General features: G+C 39.6%; 1 protein-coding gene across 1 annotated transcript in view; it reads right to left on the bottom strand.

The window, feature by feature from the left end:
- Nucleotides 1-13,463, bottom strand: part of LOC108675620 (neuronal PAS domain-containing protein 2) — a gene marked incomplete in the record, with an annotated part of 52,298 nt that overhangs the window by 22,043 nt on the left and 16,792 nt on the right. Inside the window, 1 exon segment of the mRNA XM_047885080.1 lies at nt 1,096-1,131. Within this exon segment, the coding sequence (XP_047741036.1) occupies nt 1,096-1,131 (36 nt within the window).

Genomic DNA, 13,463 nt, shown 5'->3' with positions numbered 1-13,463 from the left:
CACATGTTTTAACTTTAGAACTCAACCTCAAAGAGTTGTGCAATAATAAAAAATAAAAAAGACTTTTGCTGTCTCATAAAGTAAGAGTGAAGAAAAGAAAGCGAAATATAGAAATGATATTCTTGGAATAAAAAAGTACGAAATTAAGATTTTGAAGCACGGTCTGTTTAAGTTGTATGTTTTAGCTAACATTTTAAAATAGTGGATATTCAAAAAACCCGGCAATTTATAAGGCAAATTGTTAATTTACGTTTCCAAAATGATTTTTTTCTTTTCAGCCCAATTTCTTCCTGGTGATTATAGAAAATTGGAGGCTGGATATAAAATACCTTGAATTCTAGTATTATCTGTCAAAGACTTTCAATCAGCGGTGACAAAAATATTTAAAAACAAATGGTCTCAGGTCCCGGGTTTAATTGGTAATTCCTACTTACTGTATACGTAATTTCTCTACATCCGAAAACTAAAAAAATAAAGGTGATGCAAAATTTCGATATGTGTTGAGCCTTTTTTAATTTTTTTAAACACTTTTTGTAACCATATCCTGCCGCATATTAAAAAAAAAATATTGCTCAAATAGCCTGTGTTATTGTCTCAGCACTAACACACTCAACATGCACATCCATTCAAACTATAGTCAAAACGCTCTTAGCAAGGCAGCAGACGCAGCAGTCAGCCACACATAAATCAAAGCGTATAAATTATTTCATGCGTGGTAGCATTGACAATCGACGAAATACCGCAGTAGAATACGCACTATGCAGCGTATAGTGTCGCGATAAACATGCGCACTGGTGTTCGGACTTCTAAAACACAATCATCAGAAAATGCTGACTATAAAACGGTAAGCGTTTGGCGGCTGACGACGTTTCTATAATCTAAGTTTATTGCGCATCGTCGGTTTATCGCCCCAGCGTACTATGAACAAGCGTAAACTCTTACTGTATTGGAAGTCTTGACATCGCCGCTAAATTAACCTTTTCTTTTCATCAGAATCGTATATTTTTCCATTGCTAAAAAAGGCATTGAAGAATGAGGTAATGTACGAATACGTTTCATGATATGCGTGTGCAGTTGGCAGCAATATGCACTCACCGTTGTGCATGCGTATGTAGTTGGCAGCAATACGCACTCACCGTTATGCATGCGTATGTAGTTGGCAGCAATACGCACTCACCGTTATGCATGCGTATGTAGTTANCACCACACGGGATCCTTCGTCCCATTCTTCGACCAAATTCGATCATTTTGGGAGTTGAAGTGGTGTTCAACATTGAATATCTTCTCATCACTGAAAACGAGGTTTGGCAGCGTGCCATCATGAATGCGGGAAAGAAGAATCTTGGATCTTTGCAGGCGTTTGTCAACAACTTGAGCAGACAGTTGGTGTTTTTTGACATGCTGGAATGGGGACAACTTTAGGTGCTTCCGGAGAACAGTCGACATGGTTCCATACGACACATTTGACTGTTTTGCGAGTGTTTTGATTTTGAAAAAAAAACAATGTGACGCTAAATATTGATGACCCTGTAGACATGTAATACCATGGCAGCGTGACATATGTGGTATACTATCATGATAGCCAAACGTACGAAGCAGCTCGGTGCATATACTCGGACCTGAACCAGATGCGGCCTTGCAGGTGGAGTCAACAAGCCAAACTTCATTCTACCTAAAGCACACAATTTTCAGAAATGATAGAAAACAAAAGCCAGTACAAAAAATACAAATTGTCCACCGGCACTACCGTATTCAAGAAAAAAATTTCAGTCAAAGGCAATTGCTCAATCCCGCGATTCAGGGTTATAGATCTAAGTATCGGACATGATTTACATATTGACCAACGCAAAGAAACAATTGCACACTCTGATACGTAGCAGGTGTTGCGGGTAATACGTGGTGTGGCCCTGCGGACCCCACGATACGTGGATGATATAAAACAATTCAAGAAATATTTCACAGCTAGAAGGTATAATCCATGATTTAAGAGAATCTCAAAATACGAGTAAAGCTACTTATTCTGTTAGTATTCAGATTTGAATCCTATAGTTGCTTTCGGAGCTGTGCGCGGTGAAGCTTTCCAAGCGCGGCCCATAGTTGTTGGCCCACTAACCACCCTCCTCTTTCCCCAAGACCACGCACTAATCACCTAAACTACAAAATACATCACAAAATAGGGAGCTGATACAAGATTTCCGAAAGAGATAACTAATTAACAATACACAATGAAAATGAATAACACAATTCTCGTTGGATTTAAACCAATCTTAAAATACGGAGATCCTTTGCATTCACTTTATTAGGTACAGTATGTTAAATACATGTCCTTATTGCGCACACATTCTTTCTAATCATAGTGGAAACATCCTTGCGAAATTTTATGCGATAAAAAAGAATTAATCACGAAGTCGGTGGCTTCTCCTAGGAATTTTCCGATATAGTCCTGCTAAATGCGTCTTCAAAACCCGTCGCGTAACCCTTGAGCGTCTCTTCCCATCTCATTTTCGGTATTTGAACTCCAAAGAACCTTACATTCTTCTCCGGCATCTTGCACCTTTGCCACTAACCATCAAAAGAGCTGGTCGTGCAATCCGATGTAATGTTTTGATCGCTGTCGTCATCAATCAAGATGAGGCAGATGGCTACCAGTGAGCAGATGGTTCACTTTCAGCGTCCGTGGAAGTCCCATTGTAAATTAAACATTATAGCCGTAGTCCGCTGGAGAACACCTTGCCGTCAAGACCGGAATAACAAGTTGGGACTTCCAGATGCAGAAGCGGCGCTGAAATAGTAACTCCAACTCTGCAAATGAGGGGGTCCGATGAAGTAGCGGATGTCTAGACTGTTAGTTCGCAAAGCTCGATCTGTGGAGGCAGCACCGTCGGTGACGACAAACAAGGCGAAAGAGGGGAAAAGTTAGGCCACACAGAGGAAAATTAATCAGGGTTACCCGAATTTTCCCAGTAACAAACCGGTTCATTCGCTAAGACCGTGGAAGTGACTGCTTATATTGGACTCTCCTCAAGCCGGTAAATGCGATTGCGACAGAGATAACATCCTCTCTTAAACACTTGGCCGAAATGTGACACTAAATTCCAAAGCTGTTGCAGATTTTGCGATTTTAGTTCGTAAAAACTAATGTTCCCAACGCGACAACAACTCCTAAAAACTGTTAAGTCATTCTCAGATACTGTACAAACTTCCAATTTACTGGTACAAATCGGTTTTAAAACAATCGAGAGTAGGCGGGCGACTGAGATGCAGGAGATGGATCTGAACAAAGTGGCAAGCGAAACGTCCAAAGAAGAGCTTTTAACCTCACAGATTGATCCACGATACGATCGCCGCGACAGTCCCACGTACATACGTACATACTGGCCACCAATTATGTAGCGGGAGGGACAAGCTATATTTATAATCCTTCTTGGTTTCTGCCAGCAGGCTCTGATATACGAGGATGACAATTAACGATTAATAATACTTCATTTTAAAGGGCACCAAATATATTTCACTAATCTAAAGATGATGATTACCTACCGTATATAGTGATGGGACCAATTCAGTGAAATGAACCCAAATAATGTCATTATGTCATCGTTTACGAGACATAATGTGTGATAGAAAGAGCGAAAACGGTTACAGAGAGGGCGAAAATTTTAACCTTTAACCTTTTTAATCTCTATGGGGCCGTGCTACTGATTAGTAGAGCCCAAATTCTTTAGAAATGATGTCTGCACTTACCTTCACTTATGTTCGGTAAAGTGCGACGGCTATAACAAAACGCAGTGTTGAAAGCCCGTTCACACTCGGGGCAACACACGAGAATCAAGTGCCTCAAAGCGCATACAGAGGCGCTTTGCAGCCTCTGCATGCGCTTCTTGACCGATTGACGAGCTAGCGATTGACAGGGGCCATGCCTCATGAAACACAAGCGCGGCACTTTGTAGATAGCTATTAAAGAATTGATATCACTTGTTTGCTTAAATGGCAAATTAACTAAGAATTTAAATTAAATTAAAATTTTAAATTAATTAATTAAAGAAAATCAATTCGTTCTATGCTTTCAATGTATTAATTTGTGACTTCTGATTTGTGATTCTAGATTCTACGAACTGACGATGGAGCTGGTCTCCGAAACGTTTTCTATAAAGATATGAATTTTTTCCGTTTAGCGATTTGAAAGAATGATATAACATTGGTACGAATATTGTAACTTTTTATTTAGGTCTAGGTGGCAACTACTGTTCAAAGCGCGCGGTCTGGAGCTATCGCTTACAAACGTAGTGTGAACTGTGAACGGTTGTGCGCGGTGAGGCACTGCAGCAAACGACTCAAAGCGTACGTCGTAATTATTGTAGTTGCCACTAGTGTGAACGGGCCTTTAGAAGCGCGGCCAAAAGTTGGCCCGCTACAATGCCGCCCGCAACAGCAGCGCCCGTGATACTCAACATTGCGGGGCAGTGATCCTCAACAGAGCGATGTAGTGTCTAAAACAATAATGATATACCCACTGAGAAAGTTAAAAATAGTAATGCCATTCATCGATATAAGTTGGGCCTGCAAACAGGCAATAACGGTAAGCCATTGGCATATCAAATATCAATGATGACGTGACGCAACTGACGCATGGCAGCAACACGAGATCCGCAGGGCGAGCTTCTATAAGTTTCATGGTCGCTTATCTCGTCGAGCTGCTCGAGACGACCCCTTATCTCACCTCGTGATATCTCTCATCAATACCGTTATATTATGTAGTATTTTAATCGCAGCATGGACAGTTGATACAAGGATACATTGAAAACAAATTTTTTTGTATCATATAAGCTTTCGCGATAGTAGATTCAACAGGCTCACGTCGAGTTTTCCAATAATTCTCTAGCTTTAAATCAACGCGGTAATAAATAATAAGAACATTGATTTGTTTTATCCTTCTTCGGCAAGAGGATGAATCTAAAAAAATTCACAGAGGTTAATGAATTATGCTGCCTGAAATACGTACCCTTACTTCGAACAGTGGTTCCCAACTTTTCTGTTTTCGCGAACCAGCAGAAATTACCGTGTCTCATTTGGTTCCTTTTTATGACAAAAATCAGTAAAAATTTCATGTACCGTAGATCGGAAAATATCTTAGACTTCTTATCAAGCTTTAAAATACTTGAATTTAGAAGATAATTTCCCAAAAATAGGCTTGTGTATTGAGCTGGATGAGCTGGACCGTAATGAGCTGGGCCGTGATGTTGAATAATAAGTCAGCCAATCATTCATCCGTCAGGAGCGAGTCAAACATTGGCAGAATATTGCACAAAACTGACGTCACCCCCACAGTTATCATTAAATACAGGGGCGGAAAGTTAATGCAAGATATACTAGAGAAGGAACCGTAGATCGACTCTGAATATTGCAACGAAGTTGATGAACTATTTTTTGCTCCAAAGATGTAATCAAGAACCGGTGCTGCCACAACCTCAGCTGTTTATGAAGCTTTTGAGGACATAGGAGATATGTGATAAAAGCTATTTAATTAATAGTCTTTATTAATGGAACAACTACCATCACTTGCAGGTTGAATATACATGTACACTTCTATAGGACAAAAACTTCAGAGATGAAGCGGCTGACATGTCGACACCAGGCAGGTGATGAAAATCACGGCTGACTGTACGTTCTCTTGGATTTTAAGTGAGGTCCAGACATGATATCATTCCAGTGTTCTAAAAACAATAGTTGCCCAATGTCGATCCCAAAAATATCGGGCTATGTTGTCAGAAGAAAACCCTGACGAAAAGTAAATTGCCAACGATGGACGAAATAAATTCATTGATTGAGAACTAGGCACGCAAGAGTTATTGTTTATTGCTTATGACTCGTCAATGACATAATTGCGTGTACAAGGCGTTGAAGGAGGAATACAACGAACTGCATACGAGCAATGGAGGACTAAAGAAGTTTCTGTCGCTTGTTTTCCGGGACTATAGGCAAAATTAACCCAAGAGAAACAAAACAAGTCAATGCTGATGAAGTAACACTTAGGAAAACAACAAACTGACTTCAAATGATAAGTAATGACGAACAATATTAGAGAAAAAATTTCATTTTTATAGTTCATATTTGTCATTGTGGCAGTTAACTAATAGTACCGTGATGTATCCGTTCTACTTAAAAATTCCAATGCTGCATGGTAGCAGCCTCATGAAATAATTTTTTTCCTGATTTATTTTCTCCCTAAACGCAAACCTCAAATGGTGGTAAATTTTTTGGTATATTTATGCAACACCATTATGGGCAGCATAATTTTAATTAAATAAAACTCAAATGATTAATGCCTAAAGCTAGTTTAACCTAACTTGTTGATGGACCATTAGCATAAAGTGCTTGGAGTGAGTGCAGTTGCAAATCGCTGCCATAAAATCTTGATCTAAGCATGCACACATTTTTTGAAGTAAAGATTATAACGAGAACTCGCTCTTGCTCCATTAAGTGTTCGCCTTATCACTAACAGTACGCGTCTTCAGGTAGGAAACAACTGACCTAGACTCTAGAATGCTACCGACAGCATCATGAGCTTTCCGAATGACACTATCCAAACGATATATGAATATATCTACATAAAATAGTCGTTTATGAAGCATCGAACGTTTATTAAGCATCATTAATTATTAACATTATCCAGACTGCAATAACATTACTATCAACAGTAGAAAATGCTTATCATAATTATTATATTTTATATAAACGATGGTATTATAATTATTATTTATTATATTTTTATAAATGAACGATGTTAATGATATTAGAATGAAGGACAGTAAACAGAGGACTGTTCTAGACCTCGCAGTTAAATAGGAAAATGTCTCGTGCTGTTCTTCGCAAGCAATCGTATATATGTATATAAAGATTCATACAAGCATTAAGCATCAGGATTCCAATAAGCTCCTAATCCTAAGTGTCAGGGGAAAATCACCTCAATTTATATCGCCCTTTATGCGAAAATCCAAGAAAATCAAACTACAATATCGACAGTAACGGATAAGGAAAAAATTATGGATGTGAAAATTTATTGAAATAGCAGCACAAAAGAAAGTTTATAAATAATCGATATAAATATTCATTAATAGTTCATAAATTCGATATAAATTAGAGGATGGGATTAATGAGGATGTGCGGAACAGACTATATTGAAACGAATTTAGAATTACCACGGCTATGGCGAGAGCAGGTGTTCAGGACCAGCTCGCATCGCATTCTCGATCTGTAGTAAACACTTGAGTTACTATCATAAAGGAAGTATGAATCCATGCATTTTTAAAACCATACAGTGTTTCCGATTCTAAAATTCGCAATCAATCGTCATAGATGACAATATAATGGCTAGTTTGGGCTTGTAATAATAAAATTACTATCCACACGTTGAAGCTCTTCAAGTTCTCTTGCATTTGTATTTCTTTATTCGAGCATAAGTGGGAGCAGTGAAGGAAGTTAGCATTCAAAACGGTCGGCAATTTGCGGTGCGGCTCTCACCTCTGTGGCGTCCTGAGACCCGTCCTATAACACCTTGAATAAATCCTTAGGCCCTTGCATGTGTTGTGCTTCTTGAATATATTCGGACACTACGGCAGTATGGAGTGTTATTCGAATAATCAATTATTCACACATAGTTTTCCTTGCAGAGGTTTTTAGTACGATGTTACGGTTGAGTATCTTATTTATCGATTTATTTTCGAAGCTGTTCGGATAAAAAGATTCTTAGTGAATTTTAAGCACTTCAAATGTTGCCGCACAACTATTTCAAGATTTGGCACAGCTGACATGATAGAAACGCGACATAAGATACTAACACGTTTAAGGCATTCAAGCGCAAGTATTTCAGTCAAGAATATGGTTGGAAGTCTCGTTCTGTTTGCACTCCAAGCAGAGCATTGAATGGAGAGCAGTTCTTCCATGTCGGTAGGTATGCGTGATTCAACGTCAAATAGTATCAACATTTTTATGGAAGACAATATGTTAAATTAAATAGCATTAAAATTTGTTACTTATAATGTAACTGACTTTCTGCAGTAACGCACGAGCATCGCTAGGTGCTTGTAGACTAGTTATAGTCTGCCACCCGCATTTAATTAGTTCGTATCGGATGGCTTAGCCTTACTCGTATCTGCGCGAGTAGTTCTTTATCGTGACCGAAACTTGGCAACGACGTTGAAAGCGTCGGGCAGGGCAATGCCTTTTGTATACCAACGAGGCCAATCTGCACCTGCTGCTGTACTCAACCTCAGCTCGCTGCTCAACTGAGAACAGCTACTGTGTGTACGAGGTAGGTGTTGCTACGTTACACAGTTGGTTACAATGTACACTGTCGGTGTCACTGCAACAATGTATACAGTCGGTGTCACTGCAACAATGTACACAGTCGGTGTCACTGCAACAATGTATACACAGTCGGTGTTGTAGTAGCATGACGAGAGAAGGCTCATAAATACAGAGATTTCTAATTGAAGATTCCACAGCTGTCTTCTTCTCTCCCCAGCTGTAAAGAGTGTTCATAATATAGGGAGAAACAACCGGCGATAATCATCAATCCTGCTGCAGGCCTCGCCTGATGTTTGGCCTGGTGCCCTGGGGGCACTGGGTCCTTCCATGCACCAAAGTACGATAATATCGGCAGCGGTTTGCATTTGAAAGCAATACTGGCCGCCACAACTGGCCCCATGTGCAAGGCTTTTTTTTTAATTCAGTGGCCAGTAACCGGGCACGAGAGCAACTGACTGTTAAGAAAAATGAACACAAGCAAGGATAATTCAAAACAACTTCTCGTTTGAAATAAATTTTGTTTCAATCTTAATACCTGACAAAAATTTTATGCATCTTTCATTTATTTTGTGGTTACTTTCATTCTCTTCCTATCAATTAGGTAGATGGAAAGAGGTCAATAAGTGTTGACGAACAATTTATTAGATCTAAAGTATTAACAGATGAAGATTTTTCAGCGAAAATAATTACGAAATTAATTTTAGCTATTTACCTAACTGATAAATTTGACTTTTTTAGATAAATTATATAGTCCATTAATTTGAAATAGATTTTTTGAATTACGTTCTTGAACAAAAATGAGGGAGATGGAAAGACGAGTTTATGAACATCTGGTGTACAAAACGATCAACAAATAAAACATTAAACTTCCCAAATAGTTTATTAACTCGTAATTGACACCCAACAGAAGCTATTAATGGCCACCACTATAATAAGCAAGGCTGGTGACGTACATTTACGATGACCATAATAGGATAAAAAGCTTCAGCCATCAGTTCAGCCCACCCAGCCTCAACTTAAGAGAATGCGGCCAGTCCGACAGCTTCATGGGAATTTCTAAAAAGTCTAAAAATAAAACTATGCTACAGCGAAACATACAGAGTCACGAGCGAGCAAAAAAAAAAAAGAGGATATCTTAAAATTGTAGTGACCCATCAGGTTTCAAGACATTGAGGTTTAAAAATACAATAATCTCAATTGCTATCGCATGCATGTGCCTGCAGCTCAACACGCGATGTTGCTCACATGTCCCAGGGCTGGAGAATTGCCATACCACTGGACATCAACCTCGGTAAAAACAGCACGCAGAAAAATGACTAAAACTTTGTCCAAATCAGCACGCAGAAAAATTAGTAAAACTTTGTTTAAATAGCATTGCATGTTGTGCGCCTGTTTGGGTTATCTTGTGACTGTTTGACCCGGCAAAAAAGGTGTGTCAGTGATACGTGCGATCTCTACGTTGGAAAGTTAATCTGTCACTATTTGGAAAATATTACCTATTCATTTATTTCAATGTAGCGAGATGCATTAACTTGGTATACTGCATCCCACGCCAACGCGACTTGGAATCCTGTTGATTTATCTCAAGAAAGTTAACACAGAAAAGAAAGAGCAGTAATTAAAATGGATGACCAGAATTGTCTGCGTTTCCTTTGCAATGGACTATACACGCGGAGCTTTTGTAGAGAAAACTAATTTATAAAAATTTCGTACTGGCCGATTTTGGTCTGTGATTGCTTGGTTTGGCTAGAAAAGCAGTCAGTGTTAGGCTCACGGACTTATTCAACTACTATATACTCTTCTTATAGTGTTGAATATTCAACACTATTCACGGAAGTATTCAACTACTTCTTATAGTGCGGTCGCGTGAGAATGACGCGCTTGTTCCAGCACGTTCGCATCCACCTGAAGAAGAGCAAGCTAATATAAAGATTGCCACATATCATCGCTGTTTAATGTGTACTCAGGTGTTAAGAGAACAAAAACTAAACTTGAGAGGCCTTTTGACTCTTTCGTCGGATTTCTTTCTTTTTCTTAGAGGTACTTCTTTTAAGTGGATTAACTGTAATGTATTCTTCCTTACGGATCTCAATTTAGACTTATTTTTCGATTTATTGTTTCGTTCAGACCTACGATTTATAATAGGATGTTTATGTTGGGTTTCCCTTTTGAAAATTACTGAAGAGAACGCAACACCGGCCATCATGATAAAGCATCTCACATTACGCACTACGCCGAAACAAGTTTTTCAGCGAGTTCTACAACATGACGCCATCCTCCATTAGACTCCTACTAACGCTGGTTAGACAACAAACATTCATAGTTGTGCCCGTGCAGTCATGCAAGTGCATCTCCGGATCAAGAAAAAATACATTCTCAGTCAAATCTCTTCCTTTTCGAATAAAATAATCGAGTTAGTATTAGACCATTTCATCGAGCACCGTTCTCGCGTAAAAGAATACGGGAACAATCACATGGCAATAACGGTCGAAGACGTCTAGAGTTCCGACGTGTCGGGAAATTCTTAAAGAATAAAATAGGAAAAGGAAATGTTTACTGGCAAAGATGCTTCTCTACCTACAAAGTCCTCCGATCAAGCTATCCCGATCCTCTAGGAAGCTCGGGGAACGATCGATTAAGCTCTACCACAGAACTAGTTATAAATTTAGTTAAAAATTTGATCCCGTATGCGTTCCAAACATTCACATGGCAATGAGCATGAATGCCCTCCGATGATGTAATGTAAAATAACAGAGTTACGTTAATAGCTGAAAAGGTGACAATTTGATGTCCAAAGCACGAGGTGTTATCGATTCTCGACAATACTGCGACCATACGGCATGCATATAGCCTGTAATCCTTACTGGCAAACTTTTCGTAGAAAGTTTTTCAGGGGATGTAACTTTCAAACTACTTCCAAGAAACAGTAAACATTGGTCGGCTCCTAAAAGAAACCCCGGAAAACCTAGAAATTTTTTATTTTGAGCTCACGACCCACAGTTTCCTTGTCGTGTTGGGCCAGCAAGCTCCTAAGTACTGACAGACGCGCGCAATTGCAGGCGTTTGCTGACGCATCTCACCAGCCTATACTTTCAAAAAAAGTTAAGAGTTCGTAAGTTCATCAGCCAATCATAGACGGCCTTCCAAGCAAAATCCACCAATCATAGACAAAAAAATAGAGCGTAAGTACTTACGTTCACTTAGCGAGTTCTGAAAGTATGGCACCAGGCTACGGTACCCGTGATGTAGCCTGACCATACGTTCACCTGACCGACAACACTGTATGGGTAGGATACGCGCCTCTCTCCTCCATGCCATGTCCAGGGCAACTCCTAGCACTGCTAACAATATTCTGGGACTAGGGGCCAAGCTATCAAAACTCACTCAAGTACACGAAGTGACCTGAGTGAACGTAGCAGCCGATTCATGTTTTGCGAGTGATGTGTTCTTTTTTTTACAAAATTAAATGCATTATTTACTACGCTGGTATAAAGCAGGTGCGCTCATGAAAAAATGTCATCGCTTTCTTCTGGTGATTTTCATCACCACCGCCACTATATAACTACTTCTTCAAACAGCATTTCTCTGTTTAGTTCGTTTGCATGGATCATGACAATTACTATTTGTTTCACTGTGAACGAATTTCATCATCTCGTACAGATAAGATTTATACTGTAGACAGGGCGCTCAGAATAGAATGCACAATGGACATTCAATTTCGTAGCTGGAGGCGTGTGCGAGAATAGAAATGGGTTCCGTCATAAGATCTTGGACGCTTGCCATTCACAATTTGTACACAGGCATCTTAGGAGAGGCGAGCCGCGAGCATTAAAGAATTTTTTCACCGGAGCGGCGTATTCTTTATTTATTCACCGGACCGGAGCACAACACTACACAATCACACATTTCACCATCCAAATACATTATCAATATTATTTATTGAATTTTATGTTGCATTCTTAACTCAAATCCAAATATATGAATTGTCCAAATCCACAAATAACTTAAAGCGCAGCATCTACGTAGAACAACCAACTTGAAGCGCAGCATCTACGTAGAACACACTAACTTAAAGCGCAGCATCTACGTAGAACAACCAACTTAAAGCGCAGCATTTACGTAGAACAACCAACTTAAAGCGAAGCATCTACGTAGAACAACCAACTTGAAGCGCAGCATCTACGTAGAACACACCAACTTAAAGCGCAGCATCTACGTAGAACAACCAACTTTATGATGAAATGGTTGTGATGATGAAATGGTTGTGATGCTTGAATCTTAGGGTAAGAATGAAGATATTCTGAGTGGACTTTGTCACGACGGTGTCGAGGTGTTGTTTAATCGAGTCAGTCGTCAAGTTGTGCCACTTGCTTTCAGGCGGTCGCGCTACAACGTACATGTACATGCAATAAACATGTGTAGGCGAGGCATCAGTCAGGCACTATATGCTTCGGGCACCAGCTTCAGTACCAGAGGCTTACATACCGTCTTCATAGTCAAATCTAGATGAAGTAGCTGGATGTATCAATCTTACATTAAGGTTCACTAGGCGTCTAAATAATTCGACTCTAATATCTTATTTACTTTTGTGCGAATGAGATAGTCTATGCTTTCGTACTCCTATTATTTTAATATTAACTCCTGGTTCGACCATTCAACTTCGGTTCAAATGAGATCGTAGGTAACGACTCAATTTGTTGTGTTGATATTCTTGCACAGAGTGGAGCTGCCAAGAACTGTCCTGGTGCAACTATCCGACCTTCTTATCTGTTACATAAATAAATCATTGAGCAGCGCGGGAGTATATCAGTCCCTGTACTAGACGATCAACAAAACAACGAAACTAAATCCATGAGGCAGATCATGCAGGAAGGCGCAAGTATAGCATTAGTTTTTGTTGAACGCAGCGGATAAAACAGTTCACAGGCTGGTAACGAAGGCTATACAAGAGTTCCTTTTATCTGCGCTCCTCCTATTGGCTGATTTGATGTGAAATTGAAGCCATAACACAGACTTGTGATGCATAAACTCCTTGATTTGCTATCATTACAAGCGTGCAGTGGTAGTAAACTGTGCATGCAGTGGTGGTAAACTGTGCATGCAGTGGTGGTAAACTGTGCATGCAGTGGTGGTAAACTGTGCGTGCAGAGGTAGTAAAC

This window comes from Hyalella azteca, unplaced genomic scaffold (genome assembly GCF_000764305.2).
Source record: "Hyalella azteca isolate HAZT.00-mixed unplaced genomic scaffold, Hazt_2.0.2 contig16892, whole genome shotgun sequence".
Classification (NCBI taxonomy): domain Eukaryota; kingdom Metazoa; phylum Arthropoda; class Malacostraca; order Amphipoda; family Hyalellidae; genus Hyalella; species Hyalella azteca.
The sequence above is the reverse complement of the archived record's forward strand: the minus strand, read 5'-3'. Positions and strand labels throughout refer to the sequence as shown.